The sequence below is a fragment of the Ricinus communis genome, chromosome 5 (assembly GCF_019578655.1).
Source record: "Ricinus communis isolate WT05 ecotype wild-type chromosome 5, ASM1957865v1, whole genome shotgun sequence".
In the NCBI taxonomy this organism is placed as follows: Eukaryota; Viridiplantae; Streptophyta; class Magnoliopsida; order Malpighiales; family Euphorbiaceae; genus Ricinus; species Ricinus communis.
In genome coordinates, this window is record NC_063260.1 from 7,105,170 (window position 1) to 7,125,302 (window position 20,133).

General features: G+C 30.2%; 2 protein-coding genes across 4 annotated transcripts; one reads left to right on the forward strand and one right to left on the reverse strand.

Moving 5' to 3' along the window:
* Positions 1 to 67: 67 nt before the first annotated feature.
* LOC8267714 lies at positions 68 to 7,157 on the reverse strand. 3 transcript variants are annotated; one of them, XM_048373676.1, is made up of 12 exons: positions 6,905 to 7,157; positions 6,511 to 6,601; positions 5,520 to 5,595; positions 5,259 to 5,369; positions 5,067 to 5,183; positions 4,070 to 4,417; positions 3,377 to 3,699; positions 2,392 to 2,491; positions 2,250 to 2,309; positions 1,722 to 1,808; positions 925 to 1,065; positions 68 to 799 (listed from the first exon to the last, which is right to left on the reverse strand). In XM_048373676.1, exons 4-12 carry the CDS (start codon positions 5,367 to 5,369, stop codon positions 470 to 472), a joined length of 1,617 nt encoding a protein of 538 aa, XP_048229633.1. In that variant the 5' UTR covers positions 5,520 to 5,595; positions 6,511 to 6,601; positions 6,905 to 7,157; the 3' UTR covers positions 68 to 469. The 3 variants fall into 3 exon arrangements, with proteins under 3 accessions (XP_048229633.1, XP_002530650.2, XP_015581764.2); XM_002530604.4 differs by lacking the exon at positions 6,905 to 7,157 and having other exon boundaries at positions 6,511 to 6,846; XM_015726278.3 differs by lacking the exons at positions 925 to 1,065; positions 6,905 to 7,157 and having other exon boundaries at positions 6,511 to 6,849.
* Positions 7,158 to 17,184: 10,027 nt separating this feature from the next.
* LOC8267716 (probable aquaporin TIP2-2) lies at positions 17,185 to 19,088 on the forward strand. Its single transcript, XM_048374756.1, has 3 exons — positions 17,185 to 17,478; positions 17,623 to 17,873; positions 18,588 to 19,088. The coding sequence occupies exons 1-3, from the start codon at positions 17,352 to 17,354 to the stop codon at positions 18,960 to 18,962; spliced, it is 753 nt and encodes a 250-aa protein (XP_048230713.1). The 5' UTR covers positions 17,185 to 17,351; the 3' UTR covers positions 18,963 to 19,088.
* Positions 19,089 to 20,133: the final 1,045 nt, after the last annotated feature.

Sequence of the window (20,133 nt, forward strand, 5' to 3'; positions counted from 1 at the left end):
CGCGATGTCCTATAGAAGACATGTGAGGAGTATAATAGGCTTGAGACTTCTTATAAGAGATCTCAAGTTTGAGTTCTACTAGAATATGGGAAGAGTGCAGACTATTCCCATAATTCAATTCTCTGAAGTTCTAATGACCAAATAAAAAGAATGTTTAATGTACATAAAGATTCAAAGACATCATTCTCTTGGATCTAGAGGTAGAGGGGATGCCACTTTTCTACAAGGTATTAAGTTGCAACAAAGGCATTGAGCTCTTTAGAATGCACATGTCAATTTATGTTATATTGGTTGCAAACAAAGTTAGAATTATAGACTCATGGGCTAGTGAAAGATCAGATAAAACAATATATGGGGATCACAAGTACCGAGAATTGATGCCCTTGCTCCTCCAGCCAAGCAATACTCATTGGCTTGTGATAAGGACATTGTCTTCGTCCCCTTCCAAGTAAGGCATTGTAAAAGATACTCATACCCACCATGGCTTCTCTGTTAATTCCTTTGAAAACACATACTGGAACCTTGAGCTGTAAGGTAACCATTCTATGATTTGTGATGCCTTTTTGCTTGATTTACGATCAGTGCATCTCTGAATCGAATCGTGGAGTTTCTTATCGACATTTTCAATAACCCATTTGAGAAGATCATCTGAGTTGATAGAGGTCTCTTTTGCAAAACGTTCAAGTAACCGGGGTAGAAACACCTTCCTTGACTTCTTCACAACTATATTTGCTTGAAGAAACTCTCTTTTGGCAACCTCCAGTTCATCTTTAACACTTGATGCTGTATAGACTCGTAGCTACATATGAGCAATAAAGAAACAGTAAGAATAACTAATGATCAGATTTATGCAGCTTGTCATTCACAATTTTATATTAATTCCAGTTTAATGAAAAAGAAAAAGCTACACAAGCAATAAATTACCGCAGGATCAGAAAAAGCTCCAGTACAGAGGGCAAAGCAGACTAAGGGTTGGGAATCTGAAAGACCAAACTTGGAACTAATGAGTTGCTTTTCTTCGCTAGATTTTTTCCGCAACGCGGTGGAAAGGATGGTCTCTAGCCACTGTAATTTGTATAAAACAAGATAAAAGAACCATGCTTAGGAGATGTGTGATTTGAGTTCTTGCAATCAGGAGAAGATTATGGGCAAGATACTAATGATAAAGAAAAGAGTGTTGATAAAGTAAATCTATCTTATATATAACCTATTAAGTCAGAACTAACTGATAAAATATTCTCTTCTGGTTTTACTAGCAGGCAGTATCCTTTTGGCTAATACAGGTTTAATGATAAAAACCAACTTCAATCAGATACGGTAAAATAATCAGAAAAGAATTTGTTCTTGCATGTCTATTGGAAAGCAAAACCTCTGCTTTTTAGTGGTAACAAATACATCATATAAAATGTTATGAGACACTAAAAGCTACAGAAAGAGGTTTTTGGCGGAGTAGCTTTGGTAAAGCCATTGACATTCTCACAATAAACTATACTAGGCTAAGATTCTTCAAATGATTATAAAATATAGCAGCACGCCCATCCGATGCAATTTAATGTTAATTATCATTTGAACATTAACTATAGCTACAATGTCTCATCATAATGTGGATTGGCCAATGCCAAAAATGGATTTTTATAGTTAATCCCACTGAACTATTAACAATTCTGTGAAAAATGATAAGCTTATTCAGAAAATTTCGAGGCATCATGAGAACTGCATACCTTTCCAACTCGGGGTGTACGGAAGCAAAATATAGACTGTTCTACAGCATTTGCACTAATGATGTGACCACCAATGTTATAAGCAGCCTGCATTATGCAGAAACGCCCATCAATTATGATTAGAAATTTGAACCTATATATGAAATACAAATACCTATAAATACTTTGTAGTTTAAGCTTCCATATATTTAGAAATTTGGTCAAATTAGTCCTAATTCTCCCAAAAGGTTTACTTTAAGAGGATGTACTATGATGACTTATTCCTATGGACACATTGGCCAAATGAATGTGAAAAATGCATTCCTCACCATGTCACATGAAATTATGGACAATTTAATTGCTTTTTTTGCTAATGGTGATCATACAGGGGAACTACCTGAAACAATGCTTGAGCAAGACTGGGGCATAACTACAATTAGAAACTTAAGCCCAGGACTGATATGTAAAGAGCAAACTCATGGAAAACTGACAAAAAAACTTGTATTCTACTAATTGCTAGACAGACAGATATAAGGAAGTGCAAACTACCTTATGAAACAAGGCTAACCTCCTCAATGAGCTGTGGGGAATTCCATATGCTAAGTATGCCTGCCAAAGCCAAATGAATCTCTCATAACAAGTGACAAATCACTAACACAAAAATGAACTTCTGATTGTCCAATTCTTTTACATGCATAACAAGGGCATTGTACACATTGATCCAAAATGCAATTTGGGCATCCTTTTCCATCTGACTGATAGTCGCTTTTTCCAGTTGCTCCACTAGAACTCTGCAATTAAAAAGATGAACCGGCAAAGATAGTATACCCACATGAGCTACAAAACAAAGAGCATATCCACTACACACATATACTAAACAGAGACAGATCACCTTAGTATGTAGCTATGTGTAGCAAATTAAGGTTGAAGGTTGACCCATATGTTAACCCACAAATTTGACAATGCATGTCAGACTTGATTATGAGATTATCCTATAAACCAACTAATTCATTTATAAACTTTGACTGCAGCTTGAGACAGTGTCATCTCACCTACTTAAAACCCATAAAGGCCAAAAATAAACAGAGACACATATACTAAACAGAGACAGATCACCTTAGTATGTAGCTATGCGTAGCAAATTAAGGTTGAAGGTTGACCCATATGTTAACCCACAAATTTGACAATGCATGTCAGACTTGATTATGAGATTATCCTATAAACCAACTAATTCATTTATAAACTTTGACTGCAGCTTGATACAGTGTCATCTCACCTACTTAAAAGCCATAAAGGCCAAAAATAAAACAGATCCAAATGCAGACAAACCCTGTCAGGTAATCTTACACCAGGTATTACACATTGGGACAGAAGCATGTTTACATAACAGTGAGCTTCGCTGTTCCAAGCTCAAAATTTCCCACTGCTGCAATATACATGCATTTAGTAGTTGTACAACTCCAAATAGTTGCTAACCGTGCATGTAGTAAATCACTCAATTTACAAAGAGTATATTTTGGTTAAAATGCTTCATCCTTTTCATTAAGCAGATGAAACCTGAATTAGTGCCTATTGCAACACTCATTCATGTCTGATTCCTGCAAGTTCTTCCAGCTCTTTGTTTTTTCCTCAACTTTTTTTTATTTTTTTTTATTAAGTATGGATTTGAAATGTACCTATAGTTATTGATGGCATAAGATGCACGAGAAAACTGACTTTTATCGGTTGATATCCATGATATTTCGACGGTGGACTTGCAGGACCAATCTCGGTATTCTCCAATACCACGTCTAGGGAGTACAACATTTGTGGATGACCTTGACAATATAGGTGATCTGTTTTTTGTGGGAGTCACAGATGTTGTGCTACGCAGCCAGCAATATACTGCAGCCATACACCTGACCATTTCCTCAGACAACTTGTTTGGGCATTGATAGAGATGATCTTTCAGAGTTCGCAGCATTGCATTTTTCTCCATTACTGGAATCTTTTCATGAGGCTGAAGAGATGGAAGAGATAAGGCGGTTGACATGATCGAATAGCAGTACATGATTGATCAGTATCCTTAAGCATATGACATATGATACCACTAACCAATCTATCCAGAAGTATCATTAAAAGAAAAAAATAATTGAAGCCTTGCATTGGCTATACATTCTTGCCAACTGTTTTAAGGGTCGGGATTTTTGCACCCCACTCAATCATATCCTCACATCATCTTTGATATATTTAGATTGTAAATATATACACTGAGATGAGTGCAAATGTCCACACCCCTGTTTTAAATCATATTGTCATTTCACCATATTAACAAAATATACTTATGGAAATATATGAGGTAAACTCTTGAAAATAAGTACATAACCAACCTTGATGCGGTCAAAAGAAGTCTTTTCTAAATGAATGTCGCCTTTCCCAATTAATACTAGTGGCTCACTAGCCTTGGAGGATCTTTTCCCTGACTCATTGATAGAAACTAAAGCTTGGAGAGGTCGTAAAGGGAACTTTTTTGAGGAGCAGAATGCACTTGAAATTATACTAGGGTGTTTCCTGGACACATTCTTTGTATGAGCAGGAGAAGCCACACCTGAGTTTTGCTCAGAAGGAGCACGACTGACACACTGTTCAAAAATACTCCTATATAAAGAGAGCACATGCTGCTCACGGTTCGCAACCTCTTCTTCCAATAACTCAATCTCTTCAATTAACTCCTTTGTCTGACATCAACCAGTGATTTTCAGGTTACTCAAACTTACCATTTGAATGAAACATTTACGAATATAACTACAGTATGACATTTAGCGAAAACTTGTAGGATATGACTAAGAATGAGTGATATATAGGAACAATAAAAAAAGTGATAAGTGACCAACTCACTTGCTTTTGCAGAAAAACTTGTTTGTCAATCTTAAATAAGTTTATAACTACTAAATATCAAAGCTCTATATTCCTACAAGTATATGAAATAATTTGGAAAGGAAGAAGAATTGTTGGTTCCAAATATGAGTAGAAATAGATTATGGAAATTCAATGCTGGAAAACTAAGAATATGGTTAACTATAAAGTAATCTATGCCATTAGATGATCGTGTTCAGTAGCCTGAACATTCAGAATGAACTGCATCATTGGTTTTTTATGGTCAGATATGAGTCAAGATTGTTCAAGCCTGAGTACAGCTAGTGTCTATTTCTGCATCGTTGTGTACTGCAGGTTACTTAAAAGCAAAAAGGAATATTTACTGCTGGTAATTATTCAATAAGGAAACATTTCAAGCACTATAACAGTAGCTCCAGATCCAATCATGCTCACCGCCAGACCAAAAAAATGAAATCTCCACAGGAATTCAACCTCTTAAATGCAAAGTACCTGAGTAGCAAAATGCCTATGTCCAGGAGATAAAGTACTTGAAACTCGGCCCATTGCTCTCTCGAGCATCATGCGCATGGATTTCTCTTGCTGCAAACGTAGCTGCAGCAGCTCAATCTGCAAGTCAAATTGTTACTTAAAGTCAAATGTAATAGTGTGTATTACTGCAAAGGAAACAGTTGCAGAGCTTACATCTTTTTCTAAGGAGGTTCGATGATCTGTTGAAATATTTTTATTTGTACAAGTAGGATATTCACGGAGAGGACTTTCTGTCCTATAAGCCTTTGTTGAAAGCGGTGACATCTGTTAGAATCAATGGAAAGAAAAGAAACAGGTGGTAAGTTATCTCATGCTTAGCTATGTCCTTAATTCAGAACTTTTTTCCTTTAAATAAAAAATCTCAGCAGGGCTTGCGCGTAAAAGAATAGCATGAAAGAAAATATGTAGTCTCACATGTGCTGTACACTGGTCCTTTTTGATGGAACGCAAACCTCCGTTTCTTGAAATGTCCAAGTTCTTTTCAGATGCACTGCAAAAAAAAAAAAGGACAAAAGCTAGATTCAGCAAAGATGAATGTCAGTGGCTGAATAATTTGTCGACAGAATCCCAACAGCTCATCTACCAAAATACAAACTTTTGCATTGGCTGCAAATTTTAAACCCTTTGCCAAAGCTATGGAACGGTAAATCGTTTATCAAGTCAAATTTCTATATCTTGCACTTCAGAATCAAGGAAAGTGTAACAGAAACTCGCAACTGAAAGGAATGGGAGCTAAAGAGGATCTTATTAAGGCAAAGTTAGCATCTTATCCTTCTCGTCCCAATAAGAGAATCAACTGAATATCGATTATCTTTTGAATAGTTATTTGCATCTCATATCCTATATGATCAACCCATTTTCCTTCCCGACCAATTTGGCACTCCATTCAAATCTTGTATTGACTTTGGTCAAACAAAGTTATATCACACCAACTCCCAACTGCATGAAGTTGGCTGCATCAATTCTTTCACACCCTTACTCAACTGGTCAGATCCCTACATTTACATTTTCTAGTCGAACATACAGAAGTTTATATTTCCATATTCATTTTGACTTAAAAAGAAAAACAGAGTATTAAGGACTCCCTCAAAATTGAAAACCAAAAAGAGAGAGTGCAAGAAAGAAATAACACTGACAGCAATCACACAATTCAAATCCAGAAAAGTTTTACTGATGAAGGAATTTAACCACTCACAAACATACAATAAACAAATCTGATGCAAATGGAAGTACCACAAAAGAACAAACCAAGGAACTTCTAAACAACAAATAATTTCATTTCTTTCCCATCCGAGTCTTTCTTTACCTTGCCCATTGTGAGTCAAAATGTGAATGACCTCAATATTAAATAATCATAACACCAACAAGTTGAGCAACAATAAAGAACAGCAAAAAGACTATTTACCTTTTAGAACGTCTATGTTGGACATGAGTATGTGAATGTGGCAAAGAAATCCCATTCTCTCTCTTCTTATGTGCATAACCTTCATCCTCATCTACATTGAAACCATCCATTTTCACTATTCCTTATAATGAAACACGCTTCAAACTTTCATACAAACTACCAGGACTAGCTTTAAATACTGATAAAAGGGGAAAGAAGAAAACTTTTAAAAAGCTATTAAATAACAATATCAAAGATATAGAAAGAAGGAGATGAAAAAGATATCTTAAATGGGTATGTTATAATTAAAAAGCGAACTCTTCAGGGAGCAAATTCGAAAAGGGAAGTGATAGTGAAAAAGAAAGAAAAAAGGAACAAGAATTTGAAGTAAACAATAAAGATACACCATAGTTACCACAAAAGAAATGGGGCCATTATGTAGTAGATGACTGGATGCTGCTTGAGAAATGAATTCCATTCCTTCATGGTTGTTGGGTGCATTGAATGATAGTATTTATTTCTTTCTGATCAATCTTTCTCTCTTTTCTATCTCTCCATTAAGGAAAGATGGGACCGTTAAAAGAGAGACTCCAAATGTAAAAATATTTTGAAATGAAACTCTGTAAGCAGGTGGTTTCACTATTCTTATGCAAGTGCAACGTGTTTGATAATGATCATCATCACCACTGCTCGTTCTCTACCTGAAGTCAAATTACCCAATCTGTTTTGGCTGCAGGGTCAGGATAAACCTGCCTAAGAAAAGGAATACAATGTTCTAAAAGTAAGAATGGTAATAATAATAATAATAAGGGAAAAGTTGGCAATTAATTGTTTTGTAATAACTCAGTGCCTCAAGTTTTCTCCATGACAAGCAGAACATTCATATTTTGAATTTCTTATATTCGATTAAATTGAATCTTAATGTGTTAAGCTCATTTGTTAGCCAATATCAATCGTGGCTAACTATAAGACTTGAGATTATTTATTGCTAATCAATTATTATCATATTTTATTTAATCATATTACAATCATTTTCGAGTTAGTTTTTTAGTATTGTATTAGTAAGTTTTCATCATCAGGACTGCCAATTGGGAAGTGGAAAATTGCCAAAGTAGGAGCTTTTCTTATTTTTTTCTCTATTATTTTTTATTAAAGTTCCATTTTTTAGTTAAATACTGATCACTTTTAGATTGATGGTATATTTTTTTGTAAGGAGTTTTATGGTTCCATTAAAAGATACTTATAAAATGGATATTTAATTTAATATCATCCGGTGGACCGTTTTTCTCACGAAATTACAATCTACCATTCTGTTAACACGACTGATGATTGTTAAAAGTAAATTTATTTACATGTATTTTTTATTTTTAATATTAATAACTAAATGATTTCTTGATTTTTTTTAAATTTTTTTAATAAATTACTCTTTAAATTTCAAATAGTTACATTATGCACGACAATAATAATATTACTTCTTGAAAAATCAGGCTATATGAATTCAAATTTTTGGCTTTGCATTGCTATGCGCAAGACTCTAGTTTCACCAAATTAAAATTATTTATCAGAAAAAGATATTAGTTTGATAAATTGAGGATGGCAGAGCTTTAAATACAATGGTAATTGATTTAATTAAATGTTTGTAAGGGATAGAATTGTGGAAAACTATTAAGGAATGGTTATGTTTATCTGTACAAGACAAAAGTGGATATGCTTTTTACCATTAAGAAAAGTGGAAGTTTATTGGCCAGTATACATACAAATTCAAGGGCAAAAGTAAAATAATAATAAAATTGTCAGGTGCATTAAACCATCTATGAGTACGTACATTCATCTACCTCTCTCAATTATGTACCATGATATTTATTTTGGTCCACTCTCGAGGGAACTAAGTCATGCATGATTCCACATCTTTTCTATTTTAATTTTCTTTCCCTTTAATCGCCAACCACATCATCAACCCTATGGATTCCCCAAATGATACTGCATTACATAAGGGCAACAATTTTGAATTCAAATTTTATCAATTCCTTCTTTTGAACTTGGCTATGAATGCAAGAAGACCAGCTGCTGCTGAGGTTCTACGGTTTGCCCTTTTAGATTGTCTGGAGTTTCATTTGCTACTTCAACCATGGCTACGGCTCCGTCGGCACTATAGCTAAATCTAATACTCTCTGCTTCTGGAAAAAAGTCTATTTTCAATTTATATGCATATTAAAAAATGTAGATTTCTTTTTAGTTTTTTAAATATTTTTTAAAAATCTACAATTCAAAGTAGAACATATGCTAAAACTTATGTTAATTAATATGGATGTTTTTAACAATTACTTACTAAACTAACAATTAAAAAAGACAGTTAAATATACATTAGAATTAAGAAAAATATTCTTTTTGAACGGAGAAAGTAATAATGATGAAACTAAAAGTTTTATAGTAAAGTGACAACTTAATAAATAAAGAGTTTAACATTTGAATTCCAATTCAAGTAAAAGGAGAAATCTTGAGTATATGTCCTTTCTTATGTATTAAATGAATAATTACCCATGCAATGAGTAAAATAATTATTACTCTAATTATATAGTCCACAACTATTAGGCCTTTGGATGACTATATAAATGAAAATACAAGTCTTAAAGAAATATTAATGTTAACAATTTTTGGTCAAAATTTATGAACACAGGAAAGGATCAATAAATGAAAGTCATTTTAGAAAAGGAGTGAATGAGAGGAACATCCTGCATGTTTTGAGTGATACAGTTACAGGACCTTCTACTAAAAGGGTTATCCTTATTGGCCAAGGCCGCCAACCTGTCCAGTCTTTTCCATTACATTCAGTACAGCGTTAAGTTAATCCAATATTATACAAGGAAGGAACTCAACAGAGCTGTTCAAAGGATTTATGACATATTTTACCATAAGAAGAGGATAACCAATCCAAATAGAAGAAACTGGAACCCTTCACTTGTCATAGTCGTTTTTAAACATTAATGGGATTTCATTGTTGGAGAGAAATGACAAAATTATTATAACGCCCGATTCAGTCTGCCTTCCGACAGGCTTTTACTCAGACCTCCCTGTTTTTAGGAGATGTTATGTGTAGGGTTTTAAATCCTTTGCTCTTATGCTTAGCCCGGTGTGGGCATCTTTTGTGGTTATTTCTTGATTTTTGTACTGACTTCGTGGCCATTTTAGTTCCAGTTTCCTTTTTCCTCAGTTCAAAAAGAGAAAAGAAAAAGAGTCTGTTTGCTGGTGTTTGCCTATCAAAACTAACGGAGAATGAAATGGAATGGACACACATTTTCACGTAAACTTCTAATTCTTAACCTTGATGCTATTGGTTCTTGATTTTGTATTCTAGAGTTTGTTTCCTTTGGTGTATTGGGCCAACCTTCGACTTTGTTGGGGCTGTGGCTTCCCTTTTTGTATGGCCTTTGTAGCCTTTTATTCAATGAAAACATTTTAACAGATTATAAAAAATTCCTTCCTCCTTAATCGCATATATTTAAAGAAAATTTCTTTTCAAGTTTACTTATATCTCTTTATTTATATACTAAATTAATAAATAATTATATCAATTATTTAAATTTAATAAATATATATTTATTATTTATTTATTTAATATACAGTTGAAAATATATATTTAAATAAATAAATGGAATAAAAACTTTTTATTATGAAAAATATATATTAGCGCTTCCTAAGAGTATTGGTTATTAAAGCAACACTAAATTTGAAGCCTCACCGATCACTGTTTAACAAAAAAAATTAAAGGAATTATATATCCAACTTATTCTTTTAAAAGAAAATAATTGTCAAGAAAATACTTCAAATGTTATTTCATTTTATCTTCCACAACCAATTCATCCTAGCTCTATTACGGAGGTCTAGTGGCTATAGACATACTAGCTTAACAATTTTTAATTCCATTATTTGATTGTTGAATCACAGTTTAAGAAGTTATTAATTTAATGGGATCGACTTAATAATCAAACAATACCGTTTTTGAATTTTTAAACTTTAAATTCATATTATCAAACACGAAAAATATAATAATAACAACTGATAAGAGTAAAGAAGATGAAATTATTGCCAATCTATATTTTTTAACAGTAAAATATTTATTTTTATCTTAAAAAGATTACAAACTCCAAGTAGTCAAATGGCGAAATCACAATATATTTTCTTGTACTTATTCTTTTTATACAAACACACATACTATAACAATGGTATGGACGAATCCCTTCCTTTATACAAATGTATGAAAGATATTAACCGCACTTAAAAACCGAATACTCTATTATTGAGTTAACAACCTCCCATCATACAAAAGAAGATTTATAAATACAGCTGAAATCAAAATAAATGAAGAAATTGAAGTCCATGACACGATCAAAACATTAAACTAGCAAGAAATTAAATAAAAAATTTAATCAATTATGAATAAAAGATTAAAAATATTCTTTTATTTTATAATCTATAACAATTTTTCTTAATAAATATAAAACCATAATAGGCATATAAGAATTATTATATGTCAAATAACATCAAAAGTATTATTTTCAGAAGACGGAATGTCTAATATTTTTTTATCGAGAGAACTAATTGGTTTGTTGCGAGTGGAACAAATGAGAAGTGCTTTGGAAGAAGCCATATGTTACCGAGCCATATTATTGCAAATAACAAGAGCATCCTTGAATATTTAAAATTTCATATCGGAGTCTAGTTATTAATCGTGTTTTAACAAAAGCTGCTCACCATGGTCGTATTAATTAGTTGAAAGGCCTAAAAAGGCCTAAAAGAAAATATTGTTATAGGTGGTATGATAGTTGTTAGTATCAGATTCAATGGATTAGTACAAGGTTCAAGGCAATATAAGAACATTATTTGGAAATCAAAAGGAATGATTTATTCGGGAGGGGGGAGGGGGAATTTAAAGATAGAGATATTTTATTCTACAGAGAGTTATTTGATTCTTACATTTTATAAAATTTATATATGATACATTGTAACAATCATTTATAGGATTTAATTATTCCTAAGAGCGGGTTTATCCTTATTTTAAATTAATGTGGTTTTGTGACTTGTTAAATATAATTCGTTGATAATAAATTAATTAATCAAGGAATGGACACATCTTAAGGAATCAATGTTAGACTTATTGGATCTTTAGCAATTTATGTCAAGATTGGTCATTTAGGGTGTTTAGAAAGCTCATTGTATTTGGTTCGGCTGATCAAATGTAGCTGATTGCTGGTAGCTAATGGCTGATAAATTAAATAATTTTATAAAATTTTATTGGCGATTGCTGTTAGTATGTCAAATGGCCATTAGACGTATAATTTATTATTAAATATATTATATTATATTATATTATATTCAATGATATAAATTAATAAAAATAATTTATAATAATAAAAATATTATAGTTAATTTTTGTTATTTTAATTGTATTTATTATTAAAAATATTATAGTTACTTGTTATTTTAATTGTATTTATTATTAAAAATATTCATAAAATTTATTTTAAAAGTAGAAATTTAAATTTAAATTCTACTAATAAAAAATTTTAAATTTTAAATACCATAATTATAAATATTATAATTATTTAACTATTAAGAATAATTTTAAAATAACAATTATTTATTATAAAAATAAAAATATAATTATATGAGATCAAATTTTAATAAAGATAATAATATGCAAATAAATAAAAAAAAATCAAATCAGCTATTAGCTGATAAGGAAAAACTTTAAAACAGAGTTGATACAATCAATAACTCATTGGGAAAATCAACTATAAGCTACTATTTTTTAAGTCTTTACTAAATGCTTTAATATAGCTATTTAGTAAAAAATATTTATCAGCTGCATCAAATATCTAAACCAAATACCCTCAAAATCTATGAGGAATTAAAAAATGTATGAATGTTTTATTGATCACCAAATAGAGAGAAATACCATATGGTAGCGGCACGAAATTCTTTGACAATGAATCGAGGTGTTCAGGAAAAACAGGTTGCCCCAGCTCAAAATCATCAAGAATTCCTAATTATTGCATGGAAACAGCATGGAAACAAGTGCATCTTTGAAGTTTGTTCTCTTCTAATATTTTTCTATGGGAGTTTCACTCGTTTGATTTATCGAGCATAACAAAGAGAATCAATCTTTATTGAATTCTAATATATATATATATATATATATATATATATATATATATATATATATATATAAATAACTTGAGACAGTTTTTAATATATACATCTATTTTTTTATATATTAAATTTTTATACATATATAAACATAAATTTTGTATTGATTATAATATTTGGAGTAATTACTATCTGCTCTTTGTATTTTTTCATATTATAGTAATTACTCCTGATTTTTAAAAATATATATTTTTATCATTCTATCTTGTTATTTTATACTAAGAACTGTTGTCAGAATTTTTGTTAAACAACCGTTAATCATGTTTGATTTTATACTATTTGTCTCCTGATTTTTGGCATAATATAAAAATTGCCTCTTATAGTTTATTTATTATAATAAAACCCTCTTGTCTAATTTTTATGCAATAATCAATTTTAGTGTCTATACAAAAAATAATTAACTATTGTTCTTTAATTACCCTAAATTTAAGCATAATTAAATTCTAATAAATCTTAATATCTTAAAATTACTTATATTAATTAAAATATTAAGAGTTTATATAATTTAACTTTTAAATTATTAAAATAAAATAGATATTATTCTTATTATTAATTTTACTACAGTAGAATTGTAACTTTTATAAGAAGTTTGATGATCAAATTATTTTTTTTATCAATTTATTTATTTAATTACATTAACTTTCAAAATGCAAGGGAATTTTAGTGCAATAAATAAGATACAGGAGGTAATTTGTACATTACACAAATAATCAAAGAGCAAATAATATAAAACCAAAATCTGATAAGAATTTCCTAATAGAATTTCTGATGAAAATGAACTTTTAGTATAAAATTACAAAATAGAAAGATCAAAATATATATTTTTCAAATATTAAAAAGTAACTAGTATAATATGAAAAAATTACAGGGAGCGAATAATAATTACTCTATAATATTTACTTTTATTGTTAACTAATATATTAATTTTGTATGTTAAAAATTAATTTAACATTATATTAATATTTTAATTATATTCTTAACATTATATTAACTAATAATAATTTTTAAGTGTAGAAAATTATATATTAATTATATATATGATTAATGAAATCTTAAAAAGTATTAATATTTTATTAAAATTCATTTAAAATTTATTTTAAATTATTGTTATTTTATAAAATATGAAAATAATTTAAAAAATTAAAATTTTACTAATTAATATATAAGTTAATTTTGCATTATTATTTGTAATAAAAGTAATAACAATATTTGTGCATGCATGAACAAGCCACCAATTAACATAATTTTTCGATCACAAACACAATCCATATATATAAATTGTTGAAATCTATTTTTTTTTTATATGTGAGTTTAATTTTTAACATATAAATTTTTTTATTTTAATATGTGTATTTAATTTTAATATATGAGATTCAAATTTATATGCATTTTATAGTTTTTCTATTAATTTATTGATTAATAAGTTACATTTCTGATTAAACACTAACTCTAATCTTAAGGAATAATGTACTAATTATATTTTAACATTATATTTAATAAATACCTAATTTTCTAATCAGATTTCTATCATAAGAAATAGCATATTAATTATATTTTGATATTATATTAGTTTTTTTAATTAGATAATAATTCTAATTCTAAAATATAATATTTTAATATTATATTCAATAAATTATTATTTTTAATTATATAATAAATTTTTAATTTTAAAAGATATAATATCAATTATATTAATAATATTAATTTATATAATTCAAAATTAATTAATAAATATTTTTAAAATAATATTTATATCATTGCACTAATAAAATTTTAGAATTTAAAAGAATTAAGAAGATATTTTAAAATAATTAATTTGCTATTATATTTTAAAATATTATAAATTAATATTAAATATTAAAAAAATATTGAAATTGTACTTATAAATTTATTTTATAATTAAAATAATAATAACTGCCATAATAATAACAACTGTGCGATGCGTGAATAAATGACTAATAACTATAAATAATTAACAAAATAGATCGAATCATTTCAATTGGCAACTATATTGAGCTTATCTTGAAGATTCAAGACGGGAAGATTCAATGTCTTCTATTCATGTCGCTTTAAAGATGGATGTAAAAGTTATATCCCTACTTTTTATATGCGGTATTAAAAATTAAATAAGGACTAACATTTATATACATTTAAATATAGATATCATACTAAATAAAAGTACATATAAATTTTTATATTTTAATTTAGAAAGAAATTATAAAAATATTTTATGAGTAAAATTAAATTTCTATAATAGACTGGAAGAAAAATAAATACAAAAATTAAGATTTTCTCATTTAACTATCAAGTTTAAATTATATTTTACTCATAAAAATTAGAAAAATTTAATATACGAGCTCTTTTAACATCATAAATACTATATACAATAAAAGAGAAAACACTATAAATAGTATTTTCTTAATTGATTTGAAAAAATTAATTTACCATTTTAACATTTCTTTACCACATAAGAGCTAGACCTGTTCATGGGCCGGGCATGGGCGGGCTCGGGCCGGGCCTGACTTGATTTTGGACAAGCCGAGCCCGCCCAGGCTCGAGAATTTTTTGATATCTCTGAGCCCAAGCCCGAGTCCGAAGTTTTTTGAAAAGTCCGGTCCGGCCCGGCCCGGCCTGACCAATTATTAAATCTGTCTCAAATTGTAGTTATATTTAGATTTAAGGTTTTGTTTTGATTAATATATTATTAATAACAATAAAACTATAAAAAGAAATAATAGGTAGCTAAATGGTATTAATATTTAATTATAAGTTGAAAATCACAGGTTTGAGTGCTAGGTATGACATTTCTTTTTTTTACTAACTAAACTAAACATCGGGCCCGACTCGATAATTACGAGCTTTTTGTGAGTTCGGGCCGGACCGAACTTGTACTTAAAAATTATTATTCAAGCCCGGCCTGAAAAGTGCGAGCATGGGCGGGCCGGGCGGGTACCCAAGCCCATAAAACAGGTCTAATAGGAGCTCGTGAAAACGACATCATCGAGTCAGGTCACTTTGGTCAGAACAACATCTATTCTCCTAGCATGCATTTCCACTAAGCTATTAGCAAACGCTATTCTTTCACTTGTGCCCAAAGGCTAAAAATGGTGCGCATAAAAGATTGCAGCTGTAATTGTCTATTTAAAACAACACTTTTTTTAAAAAAATCATATAGGTCCCTCAATATAAAGAATATTTACTCTCCTATCCTTAAATTAATGTACAAACAAAAGAAAATGAAAAATAGAGGTACATGAACGACTTTTACACATAAGAAAAGAAATTACTTAAAAAAACACGTAATCATGGATGCATTCTAAAAGTGCCATGTTCATTACACAATTTAAAAAATATTATTATATTCATTAAGTAGTTTTTTCCATATATTTTTATTTATTAATTATGTTTAGAATCTATAATAAAAAAATTAAAATTAAATTGAAACCCCCTATCATCCCCCGAGTAAAGACAAATTTTCCTCAAGTCACCTAAAATTAGACTATAGTGCTTCAATTGCATTTTCTTTTTATTTTAGAAAAAGAAAAGAAAATTATAGTGCTTCAAGCTTAGGTACCTTATAGTTCTTAAAATTCTAGTTGTGGAACTTCTACTACCAACCGCCTTTTTTATTTTATATGTTATCCTCAAACCATAGATTAATACAAACGACATTTTTATATATATGATACATTTATGACTGCTGACTCATTCTCGAATTTCAAGCAAAATATACATATTCTTTATCTTCTTACTTTTTCTTTTTCTTTTTACACACAATTTCAGCATATAATTTGGATGCCTGGTTAGGCTAAAGAGTTGAGTTGAAATGGTCGTAAAAAATAAATAAATATTTTGAAACTTAAAAAGAAAATGATTGTTCTTCTTGAGTTTGGATGGGATTGCCAGCTCTTAGAATAGACATATATATCAAATTTATCAGAGAATAATCAATGATGTGATGAACCTACCAACTCTGTTTTATCAAATCTAGAATTTAAGTATTATTTTTATCAATAAATATATAATTTTTTCAAATTTTATCCTAAGCATATGTATTTATTTATACAACAAAACAATAAATAAAATAATCTTAAGAAATTAAGTATGTATCAATAACTTAATATCCAAATATAAAATATTTCTATAGACAACTTCAAAACCAAATGTTCCTTAAAGAAAACTGACATTACAACCCTATTTTCTAATTAATTCAATACAAAGGAAAATGACATTTTAAGTGCCCCAATCATTAATCTCCTTCAGCATCTACACTAATTATTCCCAAAGAACATAATATTAAAATAATGTTATGTTGTGCATATGTCTCATTAATTACTAATCAAGTTATTTGTCTTGTGCTCATAATGCTGATAAAAGTGATAATTAATCAAATAAAAAAGCGGCCAGTCGGCAACCCAATGACACAGTGCCAACGCCTAACATGGGTCCCATGGGCGGTGCCGGCTATTATCATTAGTTCTTGCATAATGAGCTATGGTAATGGTGGTGAAGCACTATGCTTAAGCTGCTGCTGCTATATATATATATATATTCTCCAAAATACATGCTTAACATATCATATACAGGCTTTTAAGTGTCCCGCTGTAGCTAATATTGCCAAGGTTGCTAGCTAGCAAAAACAGAAGGAAATAAAAATGGTGAAGATAGCTTTTGGTAGTTTAGGAGACTCTTTCAGCGCTGGATCCCTCAAGGCCTATCTATCTGAGTTCATTGCCACTCTTCTTTTTGTGTTTGCTGGTGTTGGCTCTGCTATTGCTTACAGTAAGTGATTCAGGAATCCCTTTCTTTTGTTTTTCAGGTTCCTGATATCTAATATTGTATTTGATCGTAACAAGAATATTTGCATGCATGCTACCTTAGAAAATAACAATAATATATTTTTCTTTTCGTGTGTGAATATTATAGGCAAGCTTACGACAGATGCAGCTCTAGACCCACCAGGGTTGGTTGCTGTGGCAGTGGCTCATGCTTTCGGACTGTTTGTTGGGGTAGCCATCGCAGCCAACATCTCAGGTGGTCACTTAAATCCAGCTGTCACCTTTGGTTTGGCAGTCGGAGGGAACATCACCATCCTAACTGGTATCTTCTACTGGATTGCCCAGTGCCTTGGCTCTATTGTTGCCTGCCTTCTTCTCCAATTTGTCACCAATGGCAAGGTAATTACTTCAAAAATAAGCATCCAACTAAGAGTTATTAATCTTCAAATTTAGCAACATAATAAAGAATAATCTGTACCCCACCATATACATGTGTATATATATATTCAGGGGTGGAACCATAGGAAGGGGATGAGGGGGCCATCCCAGAAAATTTTCATAATTAGATTTTTACCTAGATAATTTAAAAAGAAAAAAAAAACTATTACCAGGCTCCTCCAAATTTTCTTTATATTTTTGTCTTAATTAATTTTTATTTCTATCCTTTTAAATTTTTTATTTAAAACCTCATAAATTTTAAATTTTAATTTTAGTTACTATTTTTAATTTTTTATGTATATCCTTTTCTATATTTTACTTTTAACTCCATATACTTTAGAGAAACAAAAAATTTGGTCGACTTCTGGTTCTACCACTGTATATATAGATTAATAAGACAAATACCAACTATTTTCATTTATAATATATTTATTTTGCATAATATTTGGTGAAAAACTATTTTGTCATTGAATGTAATAATAAAGCAATTAAATACAAAAATATGTATTAATGGTATTTGATACAACCTATATATTAAGCCTATACATAAGTGATACATATATTTATTAACATTAAAACATTAAGGTTTATATCAATTATTGGACGTTCAAGTATTATAAGCAAAATTAGATAATAAAGTCCAAAATTGTGAAACTAACATCTTGGGTTTGGCAGAGCATCCCAACCCATGGAGTTGCTTCAGGCATGAGTGCTATTGAAGGAGTAGTAATGGAGATTGTCATAACCTTTGCACTAGTTTACACTGTCTATGCCACAGCAGCCGACCCCAAAAAGGGAGATTTGGGAATAATTGCACCCATTGCAATTGGGTTCATAGTGGGTGCAAACATATTAGCTGCCGGCCCATTTAGCGGTGGCTCGATGAATCCGGCCCGATCATTTGGCCCAGCTGTGGTTAGCGGTGACTTCTCAGAGAACTGGATCTATTGGGTCGGCCCACTAATTGGAGGAGGGTTAGCTGGGCTTGTATACAGTTGCAGTTTCATTGGGTCTTACTCTGCAGCCCCATCTTCTGAAGAGTATGCCTAAATTGGGTTGTTAATGCTTTGTTTGTGTGGTTCTGTTTCTTGGTTTCTTGTCTTTGGGGTTGGGCTTGGAGAACTTGTACTTCATAATAAGGAAAATGTAAATAATAAATTGAATCAAGTTTGAGAATCTTTTGTTGCATATTTTAATACGAGTTCCTACTTTTACAAGTTTTTCTTTTTTTTTTTAAGAAGAAATCCACAATCTTCAATGAATGAATTGTTGAATATGCATAATTCATAGAGACTTAACTGTGAATTTATTATTCATCAACAATCCTAACTGTTTTATTTACAAAATTGTCTAATTCAATGACAGCATTCTTTTGTTAGTATTATCTAAAAGGAGCTATTTATTGTCTAAATATCATATATTTATATATTAAAACAATAAAAATTATTCGACTCTCATGTTTCTTATTTAATTAGAAATCAAAATGCAAAACCATTTTTACAGACAGTTGCAGGATAAAAGAGAGAGGGAAAAATCAAAACTATGAACTAATTACACCTGATTTAATTAATTGAAACAGAGGTATTATTGAGCCACTTAGACTCTGTTTATTTCATGAACATAATCCTGTAAAGTATTGTATAGCATACCTTTGGATAATTCCTATTTTTCATTTCTACTTCCTCAATGAGACAAGGGAGCTGGTGGATTTTAAACCAGAGCAAAAGTACCTCTTTCAGCCAGTTTTGTTACACTTTGGTCAGCTTTTCATCTCTTTTGTAAGACGCCCTTAGGCCATGTGTCTAAAGCTAAAAGGTAGTATAGCTAGCTTCGCTAGTAAATAAGGTAGTTTGTTCATCGCTTTCTTTCTTCCTCGTCTATTCTTATTCTGCTTTTCGTTCTTATTATCTTAGGCATTTCTAAGGTAGACTAAAAACTAAGCCAATCTCGATATCCTCACTAAACAAGAGAGGATTATTCAGAACTGCCTCAATATATAACGGGAATGGAAAAGCCGTTGGATAGTTATGACACCCTATCTTTAGAGAGAGAGAGAAAGAAGGGCTTGCACTATAAATGGGAAAGTTATTTTCTTCTAAATATATGAGATTTTCTTTTTAAAGCATCTCAAATACAGAAAAACTTGATAAATAGTTTCCCATAAATATTTTTCCGTAAAAGAAACGAAGCATTAATGTGAAACTTTTTCGTGCTTTGATAG

What these genes read in the sequence shown, in the direction of transcription:
- LOC8267714 (XM_002530604.4), bottom strand. Translation starts at nt 6,620, where the DNA reads ATGGATGGTTTCAATGTAGATGAGGATGAAGGTTATGCACATAAGAAG. An exon ending in CTTCTTTTGACCGCATCAAG is followed by an intron (nt 3,700 to 4,069) that starts GTTGGTTATGTA and finishes CCATCTCTTCAG; the next exon opens with CCTCATGAAAAGATTCCAGT. An exon ending in TATGCCATCAATAACTATAG is followed by an intron (nt 2,492 to 3,376) that starts GTACATTTCAAA and finishes TTTTAATTGCAG; the next exon opens with AGTTCTAGTGGAGCAACTGG.
- LOC8267716 (XM_048374756.1), top strand. Translation starts at nt 17,352, where the DNA reads ATGGTGAAGATAGCTTTTGGTAGTTTAGGAGACTCTTTCAGCGCTGGA. An exon ending in TGGCTCTGCTATTGCTTACA is followed by an intron (nt 17,479 to 17,622) that starts GTAAGTGATTCA and finishes TGAATATTATAG; the next exon opens with GCAAGCTTACGACAGATGCA. An exon ending in AATTTGTCACCAATGGCAAG is followed by an intron (nt 17,874 to 18,587) that starts GTAATTACTTCA and finishes TGGGTTTGGCAG; the next exon opens with AGCATCCCAACCCATGGAGT.